Raw genomic sequence first — 23,779 nt, 5'->3', positions numbered from 1 at the left:
TAGTAAACTTGGATATATACAGATCCACTCCCTTTGCTGGGACTAAAATGGAACATGATGCTAAAAATTGGTTATTTGATCCCACAATACAAACAAAAAGCAGTAAAACTACAGATGAAAACACAAAACCATCAAGTTCCGGAAATGCTCAGCAGGAGATTCACAGATAACAGATAAGTTGGATGTTTCAGGTTTAGGTGTGTCAGAACTGGGGGATATTACAAACAAACAGAATTTGAAAATAAACAGAAGGGGGAGGGGTGAAAACACCAAACACACACAGGTAGAATGACTAAAGTGCTTAAGTGGGAAACAGGAGATGGCTAAATGTGTAAAGTGATATTCATGAGACAATAGGAGGCATAATGAAAAACTTATGAGACATAGAATACATGAATACTAAAATGGTGTGGGCAGGTAAGACAAATGGAGATGGAAAGAAGAAAATTTGGCAAAGTGAACAGGCTCCAGGAAGCCTAAAGCCTGGAAAAAGAACAAAAGCAGGTTAATCCCATGAGTGCAGACTGCATTTCCAACAAAGAGGCTTTCAACCCCAAGAACCAATCTGTTCCTCTTGCTCCAAAATGCCAGCACACCCATCTCACACCACAAGTGCTGCCAGCCAAAGAAGTAGTGGGGGTTATAGTTAAGATATAATTCAAGTCAATATTTAAGCTAGAGAACTGCCAGTATCCAATAGAAGTGCCTCTCGGGCTTGTGTGAACTTCGTTGGAAGAGTGTGGAAGGCCAAAGAAGGAAAGGTCAAAGTGGTAGTGAGGAAGAGAACTGACGCGGCAAGCGACAGAGCTCGGGGTTGCACTTGTGGAGATGAGATGCTCGGCAAAACGGGCACCTTCTCCGCATTTGGAACCCCCAGTTCACGAGCAGCTGATATGGTCAAATAACTCAAAGGAAGGTAATGTAAATTGGTTTTTCACCCAAAACACTGTGGTGCATAGGATAGTGGTGTCGAAGAAGGCTACCCTACCCCGCCCCTCAGTTCCCCAATCCTGTATAGACCACTTCTACCTCCTTCTCATATTACAGCTTAGTCGACCAGCACAGTCCTATAATTTGCACCTGCTCCTGCCCACGATCTCCCACAGCTGTCCGATTATAATTCCTCCCCACCCAAGTTCTGGTGAGAGCTTCCATTCTTTCTCCATTTCTGCATTTTTGTGCTTCCACAATGCGATCACCCCCCTTTCCTCAACTGGCATTTCAGAAGCAGGAGAAGAGAAAGGTTGGTGCTTGCAGTGGGCACCCTCCAATGGAACACCTGTTGACCCATATACTTCTTCATTCGTACAGGAAACACAAAATGTTAGCATGTGGGTACAGCAAGCAATTAAGAAAGCAATTGGTAAGTTGGACTTGATTGCAAGGGGATTGGAGCTCAAGAATAAGGAAGTCTTGCTATAATTGTATATGCTTTTGTGAGACCACACCTATCATGTGCACTTTTGGTCTCCATATTTATTTTTTATTCATTTATGCGATGTGAGAGTTGCTGGCTAGGCCAGCATTTATTGCCCATCCTTAATTGCCCTGGAGAAAGTGGTGGTGATCTGCCTTGTTAAACCACTGCAGTCCATGTGGTTTAGGTACACCCACAGTGCTGTTAGGGAGGGAGTTCCAGGATTTTGACCCAGTGACAGCGAAGGAACTGCAATATATTTCGAAGTCAGGGTGGTGAGTGCCTTGGAGGGGAACTTCCAGGTGGTGGTGTTCCCATGTGTGCTGCTGCCCTTGTCCTTCTAGAAGGAAGGTGCTGATTAAGGAGCCTTAGTGAGTACCTGCAGTGCACCTTGTAGATGGTACACACTGCTACCACCGTGTGTCAGTGGTGGAGGGAGTGAATGCTCATGGATGGGATGCCAATCAAGTGGGCTGCTTTGTCCTGGATGGTATCAAGCTTCTTGAGTGTTGTTGAAGCTGCATTCATCCAGGCAAGTGGGGATTATTCCATCACACTCCTGATGTCCCTTGTAGATGGTGGACAGGCTTTGGGGAGTCAGGAGGTGGGTTAATCGCTGCAGGACTCCCAGCTCTTGTAGCCACAGTATTTATATGGCTAGTCCAGTTCAGTTTCTGGTCAATGGTAACCCCTAGGATGTTGATAGAGGGGGATTCAGTGATGGTAATGCCATTGGACATCAAGGGGCGATGGTTGGATTCCCTCTTGTTGGAGAGGGTCATTGTCTGGAACGAATGTTACTTGCCACTTGTTAGCTCAAGCCTGGGTTTTGTCCAGGTCTTGCTGCATTTGGACATGGATTGCTTCAGTATCTGAGGAGTTGCGAATGGTGTTGAACATTGTGCAACCATCTGCGAACATCCCCATTTCTGACCTTACGACAGAAGGAAGGTCATTAATGAAGCAGCTGAAGGTGGTTGGGCCTAGGACACTACATTTAAGGATGGATATACTTGCAATGGAGGCAGTTACAGCGAAGGTTCACGAGATTGGTTCCCGAGATGAGCGTGCTATTCAATAACAAGAGGTCGAGTAAATTGGGTCTATGCTCTCCAGAGTTTAGAAGACTGAGAGATGATCTCATTAAAGCATACAAGATTCTGACAGGGTTTGGTAGATTAGAGACCAAGAGGCTATTTCCGCCGGCTGAGGAATCTAGAACATGGGGGCACAGTCTCAGGATAAGGGGTTAATCGTTTAGGATTGAAATGAGGAGAAACTTCTTCGCTCAAAGGGTTGTGAATCTTTTTAGATTGTTGTCATATTTAAGGCTGAGATAGACAGACTTTTGTTCTCTTATGAACAGGCAAAAAAGTGGATTTGAGGCATAAGATCAGCCATGATCATATTGAATTGTGGTATAGGCTCAAAAGGCTGTATGGTCTAATTGAACTCCTACTTTTCATATTTTTCCTCTCAGGGTCCTAGAGCCTGCTCCATTTTGCCACTTTTTCATGCTTCCGTTTCTAACTGCCTTTCCCCGCTTCCCCTTTTTGACAGCAATTTCTCTCTTTATGCCTCCTATCTTACATTAATATCACTCCAATGACTTAATTAAATCCCTTTACCAGTTTACAGCTTATTCTATTTTTTCTCTCAAACTTATGACTTTACCGTTCACCCATTATTCTTTATTTTTTCAATTATGTTTATCTGTTCAAATCTTCCAGTTCTGATAAAGGATTTCACCTGCAAGCTAGCTCATCTATTATCTCAAGGTGTATGCTAACTGATCTACTAAGTATTTCCAGCATATCTGTTTTGTTCCACAGTTTTGTTGTATAAATCAGCAAGAAGCTGATACCAAATACACATGCAAATTCATTTCAATCCAATGTCTCCCTCGTATATTCAGATGAGGAACAAGAATCTGGTTTTGCAAAGATGTCTAATCCACTCTTGAAAAATAGGAACCATTTACAATTTTGAAAATAATCACAATGATTCCTTGTCCTGTTGCTGAAAAAAGTATGCAAGGTCAATTAGCAGAAAATAATGAGCCTGTTTGAAAATTGCTGGGACACACACAAAGGGTAGATAGAAACGGTAGCCAGGGGCTTTGGCAAGGGGCAATTCAAATCTGCAACAGTGTAAAGACAGGAGAATCAGTGAGGGCTTATTATTAGAGGGAGGAAGGGAGAGGACACAAAATAGCTAAGAACAGAGATAAGGGTAGCAAGTCAGCTGAGGGAGGAAAGAGTGATAGAGGGAAGCAATAGACAGAGCTTGAAAATAATTTTTTTTAAAGTTACATAAAAGTAATAAGCTCAGGTCCAGAGCAGCAACCAATGATTGGGCACAAAGAAAATTCAGGTTCGACAGGCATGGCAGAGATGAGACAAGGCATGTAGTGGTCATAAACTGACAGTAAGAAAGAATCTAAATGAAACAATCTAAAGTTCAAGTCTAAGGGCCGGAAGGCTGGGTCAGGGTGAAATCCAAATGGACAGTGTTGAATCAGCAAGTGAACAATAAACATTGGGTTTCCTTCTCCATACTACGCAAGTTTGAATTTGCTTTTAAAACCACAATGCAGATGTGCTAAGCACACTATAGGTAATTGCATATAGATGAAAAGGACAAAGATAGCAACCTAGGAGTAGATTATGGCATCATAATTGCTGCCAGCCGTGGCAGTTTTGTCCTACATCAATACAAGACCACTGTATGCCATGATAATAACTTACATTACATAGATTACAGAAGGACTTCATTGTAAAATGAGTGAACAAAATACTAGGTAAACTAATTTTAGGTAGTAAAATTACAGGAGGGTTGAGATTTGTATCTCATAACTACTCAATTGTGTCTAGATCCTAGATACTGCTGCCAAATGTGTCCAAAGTCATGTCACTGTTAAAAAACAACAAATCTACCTGTCAGCAAGGACAATGCCTTAAATCTTAAAAAATACATATCCAAAACCATTTGACAGCTGGACCTGAAACTGGCAAAGCCACTGGCCCAACAGCACAGGAGAAAACAAAAACACATTTCAGGGGGAAGAAAAGTATATAAAGACACTTTCTTTGGAAGTACAATGCCAAGCACGTGCCAGCATTCACAAATCCAACAGATCAGCCAAAATCTCAAGACTGCTGATTCTTAAGCTTACAATTATACTGTAGTAATTGATCAGAATCAGTCACTACAGTATCTATTCATTTGTTTGCTGTAATTCCTGTCTGGAATTTGAACTGCAAGATCTAGGGGACAACACTGATCCACATATACATGTATATATATACACAGACGCACTAAACATCTGCTAAACCTGGTCTTACATTACACCTTAGTTATGTTCCATGTTGGGATGAACCATCCTCTCCAAGAGGTTTCACACCTCTACCATTAGGTCAAGACCCAACAGCTGTTATAAATAGCAATCTCTCAGGCACACAGCACTGAAGGGAGCCTTGACAATAAGTTGCATCTATCAGGGTACCCCACAGCTGCTGCCTACCATTTTGAAATGATTGTCAGAAGTTGCAAAATCAGAAATGACAGTAAATTATATTGCAACATGAAATTCATTGGAAGCAAAAGAGAAACAACTCTCAAAAAAGTTTTAAAACTGCAGTACAAACTTAGTCTAAAAGTATTGCTTTAAATGGCTGTCTTCCAAACCATTGAACACTAATAAAGCATACTCATGGGGTATATTTGTTTTCTGAGAACAAGAGCAGTGAAGAGAAGTGTGCTATTTTCCTGCGTTACCCTGTGTTCCGATTGCTGGGTAACTGCAGTACTTCAACTGACAAAACAAAACTTAAGAGTAAGATCATAATAAGATCATAAGAAATATGAGTAGGCGGCCTATTGAGCCTGCTCCACCATTCAATTAGATCATGGCTGATCTGATCGTGGCCTTAGCTCCACTTTCCTACCTGCCCCCATAACCATTGGCTCCCTTGTTGCCAAAAATCTGTCCAACTCAGCCTTGAATATATTCGATGACCGAGCCTCCAATGCTCTCTGTGGAAGGGAATTCCAAAGGCTAACAATCTTCAGAGAAGAATTTCCTCATCGCTATCTTAAATGGGAGACCACTTATTTTTAAGCTGGGCCCCTAATTCCAGATTCCCCCATGAGGGGAAGCATCCTTTCATCTACCATGTCAAGCCCTCCTCAATCTTCTGTTTCAATAAGTTTACCTCTCATTCTCCTAAAGTCCAATTAGCACAGACCCAACCTGCTCAACCTTTCTGCACAAGACAACCTCTTTATCCCAGGAATCAGCCTAGTGAACCTTCTCTGAACTGTTTCCAATGTAAGTATATCCCTCCTTAAGTAAGGTGATCAAAACTGTACACAGTACTTTAAGTGCAGTCTCACAAATCCTCTGTACAATTGGAGTAAGACTTCTCCACTTCAATACTCCATTCTTCTTGCAACAAAGTCCAACATTTCATTTGCCTACCTGCATGCTAACTTTTTGTGACTAATAAGGACATCCAGATCCCTCTATACCACAGCATTCCACAGTCTATCTCCTTTTAAACAATATTCTGCTTTTCTATTCTTTCTGCCAAAGTGGACAACCTCACATTTTATCACATTATATTCCATCTGCCAAATTTTTGCACTCTTTTAACCTATCTATATCGCTTTGCAGGCTCTTTGTATCCTTCTTACAACTTGCTTTCCTACCCATCTTTGTAATATCAGCAAATTTGACTACAATACATTGAGTGCCTTCATCCAAGTCATTAACGTAGATTGCAAATAGTTGAGGCCCCAGCACTAATCCCTCTGGTACTCCACTAGTTGCAATTTGCCAACCTGAATTTATCCTGACTCTTTGTTTTCTATTAATTAGCCAATCTTTTGTCTATGCTAATATATCACCCCCAACACCAGTTGGGGTGTGCAGTAATCTTTCATGTGGCACTTTCTCGAATGCCTTTTGGAAATCTAAATACACCACCTCTATTGGTTCACCTTTATCCACCCTGCTTGTTACATCCTCAAAGAGCTCTAATAAATTTGCCAAACATGATTTCCCTTTCACAAAGCCATATTGACTCTGCCTGACTGTATTATGATTTTCTAACTCACTTGCTACTACCTCCTTAATAATGGATTCCAGCATTTTCCCAATGACAAATGTTACACTCACTGACCTAGAGTTTCTTGCTTTCTGTCTCCCTCCTTTCTTGAATAGAGTTGTTACATTTGCAGTTTGCCAATCCGCTGGGATCTTTCAGAACCTGGGGAATTTTGGAAGATTACAACCAATGCATGCACTTCTTTTAAGATACTAAGATACAGGCCATCAAGTCTAGGGGACTTGTCAGCCTTTAGACACACTAGTTTTCCCAATACTTTTTCGCTAGGGATCATGTTTAAGTTCCTCCCTCCCTTTTGCCCCTTGCTTTTCTACTATTCTAGAAACACTTTTTGTATCTTCTACAGCGATCACAGGTTTAAAATACTTATCCAAAATCTCTGCCATTTCCTTGTTTCCCATTATTAATTCTCCAGTCTCATCCTCTAAAAAGGACCAACACTCACTTTAGCTAAAAGCAAAAAACTGCGGATGCTGGAAATCCAAAACAAAAATAAAAATACCTGGAAAAACTCAGCAGGTTTGGCAGCATCTGAGAAGGGGAACACAGTTAACGTTTCGGGTCCGTATGACTCTTCAAAAGAACTAAGTAAAAATAGAACAGGTGAAATATAGTTCTGTTGAAGGGTAGTGTGGACCCGAAACGTCAACTCTTCTCCACCGATGCTGCCAGACCTGCTGAGTTTTTCCAGGTAATTCTGTTTTTGTTGAGGTGAAATATAAGCTGGTTTGGGGGGGGCGGGGGTAGAGCTGGATAGAGGGCCAGTGATAGGTGGAGATAACCAAAAGATGTCATAGACAAAAGGACAAAGAGGTGTTGAAGGTGGTGATATTATCTAAAGAATGCACTAATTAAGGGTAGAAAGCAGGACAAGCAAGGTGCAGATAACCTTAGTGGGGGTGGGGGTGGGGTGAAGGGAAGGGATCGAAATAGGCTAAAAGGTAGAGTTAAAACAATAGATGGAAATACATTTTAAAATAATGGAAATAGGTGGGAAAAGAAAAATCTATATAAATTATTAGAAAAAATGGGGGATCGGAAAGGGGGTGGGGATGGAGGAGAGAGTTCATGATCTAAAATTGTTGAATCAATGTTCACTCACTTTAGCTACTCTTTTCCTGGTTATATATTTCGTTTTATATACTTCATAATTATTCCAGTTAAACTGTTAACACTGAGCTATAAAACTAACCAGCTAAACATTTAACTTTAGCACAGCCATTTGGATTTTTCTTAAACCAAAGCTTTTTTTCTGAGTTGGCACTTATGAAAATTTAACAGCTCTGTCCCTACTTACGGGCCTCAGACACGAGTTCTCTGGAGGATCTGTAAAGTAAATGCCACAGGTTCTCAATGCAAAAAAAGTTGTTTTGATATAAAACCTTCTACATGGAGAAGTCCCAAAGTGCTGCACAGGAGCTGATCATGCCAAACTTCACTCCTGGCCAAAGGCGGCATTAGAAAAACTAATTAAACACTTTTACCGAGTAAATTCCTGCCAAGCGAACAGTATCTGCCACGGAGTCAGTGCTGAGGCCGAGAGCCAACACCTTCTGCTCAGCGCTGCCTGGACACGTAAGCGGAGGCCCGGGGATCGGGGGGAGAGCAGCGGCTGCTCTCTCCCAGCTCGCCCCACCCCCTGTACCTGGGCTCGGGCTCTCGGCCGGTACCGGGAGCAGCACCTCCAGTCCGGCGACACCCGAGGGCTGGCTCACTCCGCCCGCTACTCTCCCAGTTAGTGCTGACTATTGACAGCCGGTTGGTGAGTGGGTCTCCGACCCTCCGCCGCACCCCGGCATCTTTGCTCGACTCTCACCTGCTCCTACTCTTCAGCCGCTCTTTTTCTCCGCCGTTTATGTCACCAACTCGTCCCCGGCAGTCATTGAAACAGCTCCCGGAAGTAAGAGGCATCAACATCCGGGTCCCACACACACACAAACACACTCTCTCTCTCTCTCTCTCTCTCTGGCACCAACATCCGGGTACTGGGCACACTGGCACCAACATCCGGGTACTGGGCATACTGCCATCAACATCCGGGTACACCTACTCCCCCCCCCCCCCCCCCCTCCACATACACACACATACACGCACTGACACCAACATCCAAGTCCCGCACACATTGCCATCAACGTCCGGGTACCGGGCACACTGGCACCAACATCCGCGTACCAGGCACACTGGCACCAACGTCCAGGTACCAGGCACACTAGCACCAACATCCGGGTACCGAGCACACTGGCACCAACGTCTGGGTACACCTAATCCCCATCCCTCCCACACACACACTGACACCAACATCCAAGTCCCACACACACTGGCACCAACATCCGGGTACCGGGCACACTGGCACCAACGTCTGGGTACCAGGCGCACTGGCACCAACATCCGGGTACCGGGCACACTGGCACCAACGTCTGGGTACCAGGCACACTGCCATCAACATCCGGGTACACCTACTCCCCACCCCTCCCACACACACACACACTGACACCAACATCCAAGTCCCACACACACTGGCACCAACATCCGGGTACCAGGCACACTGGCACCAACATCCGGGTACTGGATACACTGGCACCAACGTCTGGGTACCAGGCACACTGCCATCAACATCCGGGTACACCTACTCCCCACCCCTTCCACACACACACACACTGACACCAACATCCAAGTCCCACACACACTGGCACCAACATCCGGGTACCGGGCACACTGGCACCAATGTCTGGGTACCAGGTGCACTGGCACCAACATCCGAGTACCGGGCACACTGGCACCAACGTCTGGGTACCAGGCACACTGCCATCAACATCCGGGTACACCTACTCCCCACCCCTCCCACACACACACACACTGACACCAACATCCAAGTCCCACACACACTGGCACCAACATCCGGGTACCAGGCACACTGGCACCAACATCCGGGTACTGGACACACTGGCACCAACGTCTGGGTACCAGGCACACTGCCATCAACATCCGGGTACACCTACTCCCCACCCCTCCCACACACACACTGGCACCAACATCCAAGTCCCACACACACTGGCACCAACATCCGGATACCGGGCACACTGGCACAAACATCCGGGTACCAGGCACACTGGCACCCACATCCGCGTACCAGGCACACTGGCACCAACGTCCAGGTACAAGGCACACTGGCACTAACATCCGGGTACCAGGCACACTGGCACCAACGTCTGGGTACACCTATTCCCCACCCCTCCCACACACACACTGACACCAACATCCAAGTCCCACACACACTGGCACCAACATCTGGGTACCAGGCACACTGGCACCAACATCCGGGTACCGGGCACACTGGCACCAACGTCTGGGTACCAGGCACACTGCCATCAACATCCGGGTACACCTACTCCCCACCCCTCCCACACACCCACACACTGACACCAACATCCAAGTCCCACACACACTGGCACCAACATCCGGGTACCGGGCACATTGGCACAAACATCCGGGTACCAGGCACACTGGCACCAACATCCAGGTACCAGGCACACTGGCACCAACATCCAGGTACCAGGCACACTGGCACCAACATCCGAGTACACCTACCCCCACCGCCCCAACACACACACTGACACCAACATCCAACTTTCGCACTGGCACCAACATCCGGATACCGGGCACACTGGGACCAACATCTGGGCACCAGGCACACTGCCATCAACATTGTGTACACCTACCCCTCACCCCTCCCACACACACACACTGACACCAACATCCGGGTCCTACACACATTGGCACCAACATGTGAATCCCACACTTACTGGCACGAGCATTCGGTCCAGGTCAGACTGGCACCAACGACCAGGTACCAAACACAATGGCATCAACATCCAAGTCCCGCACACACTGGCACCAACATCCGGATCCCACACACTGGCACCAACATCCGAGTCCCACACACACTGGCACCAACATCTGGATCCCACACACTGGCACCAATATCCGGGTCCCACAGACTGGCTCCAACATTCAGGCCCAGGGCACACTGGCACCAACATTCGGGCCCAGGGCAGACTGGCACCAACATTCGGGTACCACACACACTGGCACCAACATCCAGCTTCCACACAATCTGGCACCTGTGTAACATCATTAAGCTCTAACCTCTTGCACGTAGGCCATTTTGACCGTGGTATCATTAGCAACCTTGCCTTCCAACTGCCTCGACCCTGAGCTCAAGAATTGCCTTCACAAACCTCTCCACATCTCTACCAATGTCCCCTAAATTTATGTTTCCTGTGTGAGGCCAGCACTATGCAGTCCCTTTACAATTGACAAGCAACTGCATGTGTGCACATCTTAATGGGGTCATTGCTTTTGTGGGGCCTGGTTTCCCCTGCACGGCAGATTCCCAATTGCTGCATGGCCACACACCTTCATAGCTTAGAAGGATCATTGCTCTCTCCCTCTCTTTCCCCCTAAAGGATGTTTCTTCTTTAAACAAGCATTTGCTCATCTGTTCTAATATTTTCTTCCAAAGCATTAACTTTGTTTCTCTCTCCATAGATGCTGTCTGACCTGAAAAATATTTCTGGCATTTTCTGTTTTAAGGTGTGGTCAAATTTTGTTTGAAAATGCTCTTTGAAATGCCTTTGAATGTTTTATTATGTTATAGCTGCTATATAAATGTAAGTTGTTTGTAAGTATTGGTTTGGTTTGCACACAGCTACGAATGGGCCACTTCGCAGAAGTTGGCCCAAGGCACATCCTAGTTTTAAATTACTGAATGGCACCTGATTGTGGCAGGTGAGTTTCTCTTTTCAATCTGAACTCAAACATCCAGACTGAATATTGAGTTCAACAATTTTAGATCATGAACTCTCTCCTCCATCCCCACCCCCTTTCCAATCCCCCTTTTTTCCAATAATTTATATAGATTTTTCTTTTCTCACCTATTTCCATTATTTTTAAATGTATTTCCATCCATTGTTTTATCTGTACCTTTTAGCCTATTTCGATCCCTTCCCCCCACCCCACCCCACCCCCACTAGGGCTATCTGTACCTTGCTCGTTGCTTTCTACCCTTAATGTCACCTATAAGCACATTCCTTAGATAATATCACCACCTTCAACACCTCTTTGTCCTTTTGTCTATGACATTTTTTGGTTATCTCCACCTATCACTTGCCCTCTATCAAGCTCTACCTGTCCCCCCTCCCCCCTCCCTTAAACCAACTTATATTTCACCTCTTTTCTATTTTTCCTTAGTTCTGTTGAAGAGTCATATGGACTCAAAACATTAACTGTGTTCCTCTCCACAGATGCTGTCAGACCTGCTGAGTTTTTCCAGGTATTTTTATTTTTGTTTCAAACATCAATAGTTAGGCCTCATGCAGAACAGACACACGGCAGCACCTGCACCTCTGAACACAAGATATTTAATGCAATGTACAAGCCTCTCATACCAGTTGACATCTAGCAATGTCAAGGGCCTGCGTTAATCTATTACCAAACAGGCTTTCTAGTTATGTGCCCATGTCCTTAGGTTTGAACTTCCCAGCTGGGTCAAATTCCTTACATTGTTTAATCAGCAATACCAAGTGCAGGCAAGCTTAGCTAATTGAAGAGAAAGCTGGAATTAATTCCACCCCATATAACTTCACTGGAATAATAGAAGTACACAGCACAGGAGAAGGCCATTCAACTCAACATAACAATTGTTGGAACAATCTTAAACTAACTCTGAAGAAGAGTTATACGGACTTGAAACGTTAATTCTGTCTTTCTCTCCACAGATGCTGTCAGACCTGCTGAGTTTTTCCAGGATTTTTTTTTGTTTCAGATTTCCAGCATCCGCAGTATTTTGCCTTTATCTTAAATTAACCCTGTTCCTCACCTTTTGTTTTTCTACAGTAAGATATGTTTTAGAGGGAGTGTTTGTGATTTTCAGTAATAAACATGAAACAGGCTTTTGGGTAAGTTTAACTCAGCAGAAAAGATAACATTTATTCACACAACACCCTGAAATGTAAATGTAATGAGACACAATCACTCCCTCACACATTGAGACACAAACAAGTAAAGTTTGATTCTAGACAACAAAGCATGCAGGAACCAAATTATTAACAGATCACAAGAAACAAATCATGTGTCCTTAATCAGCCCTCTAAATTGAAAGTGTTGTATGCCTGTAGGGTTTCTCCCTCATGGTTCTTTGGATGGAGGGAAGTTGGAAGCCTCTGGGTTTCCAGATTAAGTCATGGCTGAGTTTCTGTAGAGGTGAAGCTGTTCAGGTGAAAACAAATTAATCCCTCTCTCTCACTGCCTGGGTTGACAGGTTGTCAGGTAGGGTTCTGTTCTTCTTGCCGGAGGATGGTCTCTCTTGTCCTGTTGGTTTGCAAACTGATCAGTCCCTCCCCAGTTATTGGAGTAAAAGAAGTTGTGACCTGGAGTTGGTTTCAGTCATGTGGCCCCCCCCCACCACTGCCCATGATTAATACCTCCATTGTCCATGTGACTGATTTGAGGGTAGAAGCTGTTTCTGCACAATGTACACAGTGGGATTTTAATGATGGTTGCTCACACCTGCTTGCAATGAATTGGTTTCTCTGCATCTTTCTTTGTTAAGAGTCAAGTTTGCAGACACTGCATCAGGGAGGGCTATTGATTTAGAGTTTTGGTAAATATCCAGTCAATAGGAGTTGTAAATTCACAAGTCATTTCACATTGTGAATGTCTATTCAAGGGAGGGAACTCCATTCTTGGTCATTTATATTTTAAGAACTTACTGGAAGCATGTTCAAACATGAGTTAATCCTTTGCCTGTACAGAAATCGCAGAAGGTCACCTGACCCTCGGTGGCCATCTTGGCAGCATTTGACCACTTTTTAAAGTCAATTTTCAAAAGCCTGCATTGGCTGAAGTCTGTATCTTGAAAGTTAGGAATTTGTTATATTTGCAGGCTTGACATGACCATCACACCATTCTCACCCTGCTAGTCTGTATTTTCCAATGCTTTAAATATTTATCTAAATTTTCCTTAAAGATGCAATGGGAGTAGCCTCAACTACTCCTTATGGCAAAATATTCTATGCACCATAACTGATTCCACAGTGCCATCTCTCCTAACATCAACCTTTATTCTGTTAATGGCAATTTTAAATTGATGATGTTTTATCTTTGATTCCACAATAAAAGGAAATGGTTTTTCTTTATTCACTATCAAAAAAGTCAATTTTTAAGAAAAGCCCTCCATCAATTTCTGCTCACCATGGCCATTTGACCACTGTAACCTGATATTGACAATCCAGAATGAACAATGAAAAGAAAAAGTATGCAAAAGCAAAGTACAATCATACACAGCAAGGCTGCTTTGACTTTAATCCACCCAATTGATCTTTACATCGCTCTCTATGCCCAAGGTTCGTTAAAGTGCTTGAGAATGTTGTAATATTGTTCCAATCATACACTGGTGTTAGGCAGGATGTAGTAACTGAAGTTTGCCATTTCTTACTGTGCAGAGATGGTGATCACAATTGCTAAATAACATACCGCACAATGCAGGATAACCAGCTCTTATGAAATAAAATAAGGGCCACTTCGACCAGAGGAGGAGTCTGGGGGGTGGTTTGCTGGTGACCATAATCCCCCCTGGTAGCCGACAGTTCCAGTACAACTCACTGCCTGAAAGGGTAGTAGAGGCAGAAACCTTCAACTCATTTAAAAAGTGGCTAAATATGCACCTCAAGTAGTGTATCCTGCTATGGCCCAAATGCTAGAAAGTGGGATTAGGCTTGGTGGCTCAGTTTTTGGCTGGTGCAGATGCAATGGGCCCAGTGGCTTCTTCCTGTGCCATTATCTTTCAATGATTCTACAGCTGCTCTCAAAAATAAAGAGGAAAAGGAAAGGGGGAGACTCCCAGGCTCAGTCTCCCACAAGCTCTCCTAGAAGTAAGGGAGGAAAGACAGGCAAAAATAAGCAATAATCCCTTAAAATACAGGATAGTTTGTCACTTATTGTACCATGTCAGTATCTGTGTACAAACTACACCAGAAACTGTATCTGCAGCAAATAATGCAATGTGAATTTATACTTCCAGTTTAGATGGAAAACCCCTTGAACTCTGATTGCCACCTGTCTGAAGTAATTACCATTTAAAATTAATCATTTTCAGAATCGTAACAAAAAATGATAACAATGGACTTGATTTTAAATGCCAGAGACTGAAACAGTATTTCAGCGACTGTCTCATCCAAGAGCAGTGGGAGGGGATCTCGGCCCATTTTAACATCCAGGTTCATTAATGTCATTCCTAAAGTGGCTGGGAAGTTGGCGGGAAGTAGCTACTCATCTATAAAATTCAGGCAGCAGCTGCAAGTCACGGATCCAGGGGAAGACAATAGTCCCCGACAATGAGGTAAGTACTCCAAGAGGGCAATCCTGATCAGAGGAACCTGGGGAAGCGAGGGGCAGGGGAGGCCAAAGGTTTCCTTGTGCAGCCCATAGAAAAAAACTTTTATTTTTTAAAAAAAACCTCTTCTGCCCCTGGCTGCTAATCCTGGCAAATGAGTGCAACTTTGGAACTGAGTGCAGACCTGGGAGTTTGGTGAGTGGGGGTGTTTAAAGTGTTAATCTTGTTCTTGAAAAATCTAGTCTTGTCTGCAATTAGCAGTAACTGGAAAGTATTGTGTAAGTAGAGTCAATTTCTTTCTTTCTTCCAGCCTTAGGCTGGATGAGCACACTCTGCTGAGAGAGCTGAATAGTTAATATGCTAACTGGTTCAATCTGGTTTGTTACAGACAGGATGGGGGTTAATTTAAACAGTACTAATTTCTCTTCTCACCACCCGTCTGTAAACAGAAATGTATTTTGATTTTTTTACCTCCTTATTTCCCAACAGCTCGGTTTTTGTGTGATCCAATTTTCTAGAAATAACCCCGCAGCAAACTCGAGATAGGATGAACTCCAAGGATCAGTTTATTTGCACACATTCAAAATGCGGGAGATGGGGTGCAACGTTGCCTCCATACTCAGACAATAATGAGAGGGATAGAGAAAAGAAGGATTTACAGTGCAGAGACCACAGAGAAAATAAATATTGGTTCACCTCGGTTCCAGAGTCCAGAATCAAAGTCCAGTGAGCTATTCCTTCACAAGGGTTGGCGGGCTAAAAACTGGTGTAGAATTCACTTTTCCAGTAGTGTTGACTACACACGATGAGATAGACACACAGAGATGAATCAGTCTTTTAGGCGATGGTACAGAGGTTCCAGCAGAAGCAAAGTAGATGAGGCCAGGTGTTCAACCTGGACAGAGCTCCTTTTCTGTGAGGCTGCCAGTCAGATGGTAAATAGCAGAATGAGCATTTCAGTTCAGCAAGACAATATTACTTGTTCCACAAGCCAGAAGCCCGTGTCACATGATTTTACTTCTCCACAATATCTTCAACAAAAGATGTTTATCCAGTGCCTGGAAATTGGCTTTGTGTTCCAGGCTCCGTTCTCAGACATTATGGGTTAAAAGAAATGTTTGGGAGGCTATTGTCTTAATTGACATTCCATCTCCGCTGGCCAGCCTGGGCTATCAAATCCAAATGGATTTTGTGTAGCTCCCTTTGATGTTGGGCTGTGAAGTCCCCAGGTGATCATTAGTAGATCTTCTGAGATAACAAGGTGTGAGATTTCTGAAAACGGACAGTGGCTTCTTTTGTTCTGGGGTCAAACAGAGTTTCAGCCATTTTAAGGATGTTTGATCAGTTTTTAAAATTTAGAAATAGCCATGAGGATATCTATATATGTTTGACAGAAATATACAGTGTGAGGTCTTAGTCCCTCACAGTTTGCTCTAGGTCCAGTTTAGTTTACTATAAATTCAGGTACAGCTTTGGAGAATGAGTGCAGCTTTGGAATTGAGCACATACCTGGGAGTTTGGTGAGTAGAGGAGTTTGGTGAAGAGGTGTTCCTTTCCTTTTGCTTTTTCTAAATTTTTCACCATGTAGGAATTAGTTCCTACTCTACTACAGGGAAAAAAGCTAGCTGTTTGGTAAGTAGCTGGTAAGTGGTTAAGGTCTATTCTAGTCTTAAGGTTTAAAATAGTATACAAACTGGTGGTAAGGTTAATAAAATATATAAAGTGAAAATAAGTAATTGAATAATATAATTAAGTAATTAATTAAAACACATTAAGTCGGCAGGACAGGTGATGTGTCAAGTCTGCAGCATGTAGTAGCTCCTGGATGCCAGTGTAATTCAGGGCAAACACATCTGCAGTAAGTGGTTGCTGCTCGAGGAGGTTTGCCTCAGAGTCATTTAGCTGGAGACCAAGCTGCAGACACTGTGACACATCAGGAAGGGGGAAAGTTTCCTGGATGCTTTGTACCAGGAGGCAGTCACATCACTTAGGATAGGGTCTTCTGATTGGGTCAGTGGTCAGGGGCAGGAAGGTATGACTGCGAGTGAGGCAGGTAAGCAGAACCAGAGGGCATGAGTGCAGGAGCCTCAGCCTTTGCAACTGTCCAATAGATAGGTTTGAGGTTCTCTCAGCTTGCTATGCTGAGAGTGGGGTCTACAGGTTGGATGAGAAAACAAACCATGGCACAGTGGTACAGGAAGTCATTTAAGTGGAGGGAGCGAAAAGGAATGTAGTGGTGGTAGGGAACAGTATAGCGAGAGGGATTGACACTGTTCTCTGCAGCAAAGGGCAAGAGTCCCGACAGTTGTGTTGCCTGTCCGGTGCCAGGGTTCGGAACATCTGCTCTGGGCTGGAGAGGAAGTTGCAGTGGGAGGGGTACGATCCAGTTGTCATGGTCCATGTAAGTGCCAACAACATTGGTAGAACTAGGAAAGAGCTTATGCATAGGGAGTATGAGGAACTAGGCACTAAATTAAAAAGCAGAACCTCAAAGGTAATAATCCCTGAACCACGTGCAATTGGAATAGAGCACGTAAAATTAGAGAGATGGATGCATGACTCACAGACTGGTGTGGGAGAACGGGGTTCCGATTTGTGGGGCACTGGCACCAGTACTGGGGATAGAGAAGGCTGTACTGTTGGGACAGTTCACACCTGAACCATGCTGGGGCTGGTGTTCTAGTGAGCTGCAGAACTAGGGAACTAGAGAGGGTTTTAAAGTAAATAGTGGGGGCAAGGGATCAAATTTGGGAAAATGTGGTAAATCAAAGAATAGAGACAAGGCAAGGGGGAAATGTATTGAAGTGCAAAATGATAAACAGACCATGACAGTAAGAGACATAGAGAGTACAGGGAGTACAAAGTAAGAGCAAATCAGCAGATAAGGCTAGATGTTACAAAAATAATAAATAATAAATGGACAAAACTAAAGCATCTGTATCTGAATGCACAGAGTATTCAAAATAAAACAGATTAACTTAAAGTACAAATAGAAATAAGTAAGTATGATCTGAAAGCCATTGCAGAAATATGGCTGCAGGATGACATAGATTGGGACCTGAATATTGAAGGGTACATGGCATTTAGGAAGTAAAAGGTGGAATGCTGGCTCTGTTAATTAATGATGATATTAGTACAATAGAGAGGGATGACCTAAGTTCAGGAAACCAGAACATAGAAGCGGTTTGCGTAGAGATGAGAAATGATAAAGGCAAGAAGTCACTTGTGGGAGTAGTGTACAGGCCGCCTAACAGTAACGATATGGTGGGGACGGGGTATAAAGGAAGAAATAATGGGAGTATGTCAGAAAGGTACAGTGATTATCATGGGAATTTTAATCTACATATAGACTGAAAAAATCAGATGGGCGAAGGTAGCCTAGATGAGGAGTTCATAGAATGTTTTCTGGATAGTTTCTTGGAAAAGCACATTCTGGTGCCAACCAGAGAGCAGGTTATACTGATCTGGTATTGTGCAACAAAACCGGATTAATTAATGATCTCATAGTGAAGGCACCCCTAGGTAGCAGCAATCATAATATTGAATTTTACATTCAGTTTGAGGGAGAGAAGAGTGGGTCTAAGACTAGTATTTTAAACTTAAATAAGGGCAAATTTTGAGGGCAAGAAGGCAGAGCTAGCTAAAGTGAACTAGAAAATTAGGTTAAGGGATAGGTCAATAGAGATGCAGTGGCGGACATTTAAGAGGATATTTCAGAATAGACACATTCCAAAGAGAAAGAAAAATTCCAAGGGGAGGACCCACTTTCTGTGGTTAACTAAAAAAAAATAAAGATAGTACCAAACTTAAAGAAGAAGCATATGATTGCACAAAGATGGGTGGCAGGTCAGAAGATTGGACAGAATATAAAAAACAGCAAAGAATGACCAAAAGATTGATAAGGAAGGAAAAATTAGGGTCTGAGAGAAAGCTAGCTAGAAATATAAAATATAAATATAGTCAGACTTTCTATAGTTATTTTAAAAAGAAAAGAGTTAACAGAGTGAGCATTGGCCCTATAGAAAGTGAGTCTGGGGAATTGATAATGGAAAATAAGGAGATGGCAGATGAATTGAACTGGTATTTTGCATTGATCTTCACAAGAGAGGATACAAGCAACATCCCAGAAATAGTTGTAAATCAGGAAATGGAAGGGAGGATGGAATTTGGGAAAATTACAATCACCAGTGAAGTTGTACTGAGCAAATTGTTGGAGCTGTGAGCTGACAAGGCCCTGGGTCCTGATGGACTTCATCCTAGGATCTTAAAGAAGTAGCTAGTGGGATATTGATGCATTGGTTTTAATTTTCCAAAATTCTTCAGATTCAGGGAAGGTTGCACTAGATTGGAAAATAGCAAATGTAACTCCTTTATCCAAAAGGGGAGGGAGACAGAAAGCAGGAAACTACAGGCCAGTTAGCTAAACATCTGTCATAGTGAAAATGTTAGAAGCTATTATTAAAGACATTATAACAGGGCACTTAGAAAAGTTCAGGGTAATCAAGCAGAGTCAACATGGCTTTGTGAAAGGGAAATCGTGTTTAACCAATTTATTGGAGTTCTTTGAAGAAGTAACATATGCGGTGGATAAAGGGGAACCGGTGGATCTACTATACTTAGATTTCCAGAAGGCATTTGATAAGGTGCACATCAAAGGTTATTGGGAAAAATAAAAGCTCATGGTGTCAGGGTAACATATTGACATGGATAGAAGATTGGGTAGCTAACATGAAACAGAGGGTATGCATAAATGGGTCTTTTTCTGGTTGGCAAGATATAATGAGTGGTGTGCCAAAGGGAGCAATGCTGGGCCCCAATATTTTACAATTTATTTAAATGACTTGGATGAAGGGACTGAGGGTATTGTTGCTAACTGTGCTGATGACACAAAAATAGGTAGGATAGTAAGATGTGAAGAGGACACAAGGAGCCTACAAAGGGATATTGATTGGTTAAGTGTGTGGGCAAAGATCTGGCAAATGGAGTATGATGTGGGAAAGTGTGAAATTGTCCATTTTGGCAGGAATAATAAAAAAAGAAGCATATTATCTAAAAGGTGAGAGATTGCAGAGCCCTGAGATGCAGAGGGATCTAGATGTCCTAGCGCATGAATCACAAAATGCTAGTATGCAGGTACAGCAAGTAATTAGAAAAGCAAATAGAATGTTATAATTTATTGTGAGAGGAATTGAATACAAAAGAAGGGAGATTATGCTTCAATAAACAGGGCACTGGTAAGATCACACCTGGAGTACTACATACAGTATTGGTCTCCTTATTTAAGGAAGGGTGTAAATGCATTCAGAGAGGGTTTACTAAACTAATACCTGGATTGGGCGGGTTGTCCGATGAGGAAAGGCTGAACAGGCTGGGCTTGTATCCACTGGAGTTTAGAAGAGTAAACGGTGACTTGATTGAAACATATAAGATCCTGACGGGCCTTCACAGGGTCGATGTGAAGAGGATGTTCCCTCTTGTGGGAGAATCCAGTACTAGGGGTCACTGCTTAAAAATAAGGGGTTGCCCATTTAGGACAGAAATGAGGAGAATGGTTTTCCCTCAGAGGATCGTGAGTAACTGGAACTCTTTTCCTCGAAAGGCAGTGAAAGCAGACTCCTTGAATATTTTAAGGCAGAGATGGATAGATTCCTGATAAACCAGGGGTGAAAGGCTATCGAGGGTAGGCAGGTTGAAGGTTGAAGTTGAGGTTGAAATTAGATCAACCATGATCTTACTGAATGGTGGAGCAGGCTCGAAGGACCAAGTGGCCTACTCCTGCTCCTAAGTAGTATATTCATATGTTTGGCCTGACAATGAAGACACAGCACCTGCTCAGCCCTGAACTGAGTTGAGGAGAAATTACTTCACTCAAAGGGTTGTGAATCTTTGGAATTCTGTACCCCATAGGGTTGTGGATGTTCCGCCGTTGAATATATTTAAGGCTGGGAGAGAGGGATTTTTGGCCTCTCAGGGAATTAAGGGATGTGGGGAGCAGGCAGGAAAATGGAGTTGAAGCCCAAGATCAGCCATGATCGTATTGAATGGCGGAGTGGGCTCAATGGGCCATTTGGTCTACTCCTGCACCTATTTCTTGTGTTCTTGTGCAACCGATTGAGTCCCGATTAAGTTATTTCGAGCTCGAACTGCAAAGAGAGTCATGAGGACTCGAAACGTCAACTCTTTTCTTCTCCGCCGATGTTGCCAGACCTGCTGAGTTTTTCCAGGTAATTCTGTTCTTGTTTTGGATTTCCAGCATCCACAATAGTTTTTTGTTTTTAAGGATCCCACCTGCTTGACACAGGTCCTGCCAGCAGTTTAAAATTGTAGTTGATCAGATCAGAGTGAAAAAGGGGTAGGTAATTCTCTCTCTATTTTAGTTTCCACAGCATGATTTTCACTAGATGGTGGGAGGGGATAGGGAGTTAAAATCAAACCCAGTGTGTTGAATGCTTCATATAGTGCCAGCTGCAAGAACGTAGGGATTGGTAAACCATAAACTTCATGTTTATCAAAGGAAATCTTAGGAATCTTCACCTGTTAATAGCTCATTAAGGAACTGTTTGAAAGTTTACCAATCACATCCCTCTCAGGTCGGCATAGAAGATATAAATGCAAATTTCTTTCCTCCTTCATAAAGCAATAATAAGTGCCTAAATTTGCCTTTCTTTGATCATCATATATCAATGGTCCAAATACATTTTAAAAAATTTTTTCACGGGATGTGGCCGTTGCTGGCTAGGCCAACAATTTTATTCCCCATCCCAATTGCCCTTGAGAAGGTAATGGTGAGTCGCCTTGTTGAACCGTTTCAGTCCATGTGGTATAGGTACACCCGCAGTGCTGTTAGGAAGCGAGTTCCAGGATTTTGACCCAGTGACAGTGAAGCAATGGTGATGTATTTCCAAGTCAGGATTGTGTGTGACTTGGAGGGGAACATCCAGGTGGTGGTGTTCCCATGCATCTGCTGTCCTTGTCCATCTTGATTGTAGTGGCTGTGGGTTTGGGAGGTGCTGCCTAAAGAGCCTTGGTGAGTTGCTGCAGTGCATCTTGTAGTTGGTACACACTGCTGCCATTGTGCGTCGGTGTTGCAGAGTGTATGTTGGGGGTGGTGGACGGGTACCAATCGTGCAGGTTGCTTTGTCCTGGATGCTGTCAAGCTTCTTGAGTGTTGTGAGAGCTGCACTCATCCAGGCAAGCGGGGAGCATTCCATCACACTCCTGACTTGTGCCTTGTAGATGGTGGACAGGCTTTAGGGAGTCAGGAGGTGAGTTACTCGCCGCAGAATTCCCAACTTCTGACCTGCTCTTCTAGCCACAGTATTTATATGGCTAGTCCAATTCAGTTTCTGGTCAATGTTAATCCCCAGGATATAGATAGGGAGAGATTCAACGATGGTAATGCTAATGTATGTAAGGGGAGATGGTTGGATTCTCTCTTGTTGGAGATGGTCATTGCCTGAGACTTGTGTGGCACAAATGTTTCTTGCCACTTATCAGCCCAAGCCTGAACATTCTCCAAGTCTTGCTGCATATGGGCACAGACCGCTTCAGTATCTGAGGAGTCGTGAATGGTGTTGAACATTGTGCAATCATCAGCGAACATCCCCACTTCTGACCTTATGTAGGGAAGGTCATTGATGAAGCAGCTGAAGATGGTTGGGCCTAGGACACTACCCTGAGGAACTCCAACAGTGATGTCATGGAACTGGGATGATTGACCTCCAACAACCAATTTCCTTTGTGCTAAGTATGACTGCAACCAGTGGAGAGTTTTCCCCCTGATTCCCATTGACTCCAGTTTTGCTAGGGCTCCTTGATGCCACACTTAGTCAAATGCTTCCTTGATATCAAGGGCAGTCACTCTCACCTCACCTCTGGAGTTCAGCTCTTTTGTCCATGTTTGTACTAAGGCTGTAATGAGGTCAGCAGCTGAGTGATCCTGGTGGAACCCAAACTGAGCGTCAGTGAGCAGGTTATTGCTAAGCAAGTGCCTCATGATAGCACTATTGATGACCCCTTCCATTACTTTACTGATGAACCAGAGTAGACTGATGGGGCAGTAATTGGCCGGGTTGGATTTGTCCTGCTTTTTATGGAGGGAACATACCTGGGTAATTTTCCACATTGACGGTTAGATGCCAGTGTTGTAGCTGCACTGGGACAGCTTGGCTAGGGGCACAGTTCTGGAGCACAAGTCTTCAGCACTATTGCCAGAATATTGTCAGGCCCCATAGCCTTTGCAGAATCCAGTGCCTTCAGCCGTTTCTTGATATTACATAGAGTGAATTGAATTGGCTGAAGACTGGCATCTGTAATCATGGGGATCTCTGGAGAAGGCCGAGATGGATCATCCACTTGGCACTTCTGGCTCAAGATTCTTGCAAATGCTTCAGCCTTACTTTTGCGCTGATGTGCTGGGTCTCCCTATCATTGAGGATGGGGATATTTGTTGAGCCTCCTCCTCCAGTGAGTCAGTGAATTGTTTAATTGTCCACCACTACTTACAACTGGACACAACAGGACCATAGAGCTTAGATCTGATTCATCGGTTGTGGGATCGCTTAGCTCTTTCTATCATTTGCTGTTTATGCTGTTTGGTATGCAAGTAGCCATGAGTTGTAGCTTTACCAGGTTGACACCTTTTTTTAGATATGCCTGGTGCTGCCCCTGGCACGCCCTCCTGCACTCTTCATTGAACCAGGTTTGATCCACGGATTTGATGTTAATGGTAGAGTGGGGAATATGCCAGGCCATGCAGGTACAGATTGTGGTTGTATACAGTTCTGCCGCTCCTGAATGCACATATCACCTCATGGATGCCCAGTCTTGAGTTGCTAGACA

At 43.8% G+C, this 23,779-nt stretch overlaps 1 protein-coding gene across 11 annotated transcripts in view; it reads right to left on the bottom strand.

Moving 5' to 3' along the window:
• The window catches only part of arfip1 (ADP-ribosylation factor interacting protein 1 (arfaptin 1)), a 228,441-nt gene extending 219,914 nt beyond the window's left edge, over positions 1-8,527 (bottom strand). For 4 of the 11 annotated variants that reach the window (XM_078541432.1, XM_078541462.1, XM_078541498.1 and 1 more), the window contains exon 1: positions 8,363-8,526. Coding sequence is in view for 4 of the 11 variants with exons in the window: in XM_078541479.1 (XP_078397605.1) it covers positions 5,365-5,380 (16 nt within the window). In the remaining 7 variants the exon portion in view is untranslated. Of the gene's footprint in view, positions 1-5,364; positions 5,432-8,030; positions 8,189-8,362 lie in introns of those variants that run through there. The other 7 variants (XM_078541423.1, XM_078541450.1, XM_078541488.1 and 4 more) reach the window with 5 other exon arrangements.
• Positions 8,528-23,779: the final 15,252 nt, after the last annotated feature.

The sequence above is a fragment of the Cetorhinus maximus genome, chromosome 1 (genome assembly GCF_964194155.1).
Source record: "Cetorhinus maximus chromosome 1, sCetMax3.hap1.1, whole genome shotgun sequence".
NCBI lineage: Eukaryota > Metazoa > Chordata > Chondrichthyes > Lamniformes > Cetorhinidae > Cetorhinus > Cetorhinus maximus.
Note: the sequence above shows the minus strand (reverse complement) of the source record. Positions and strands in the feature narration are given on the sequence as shown.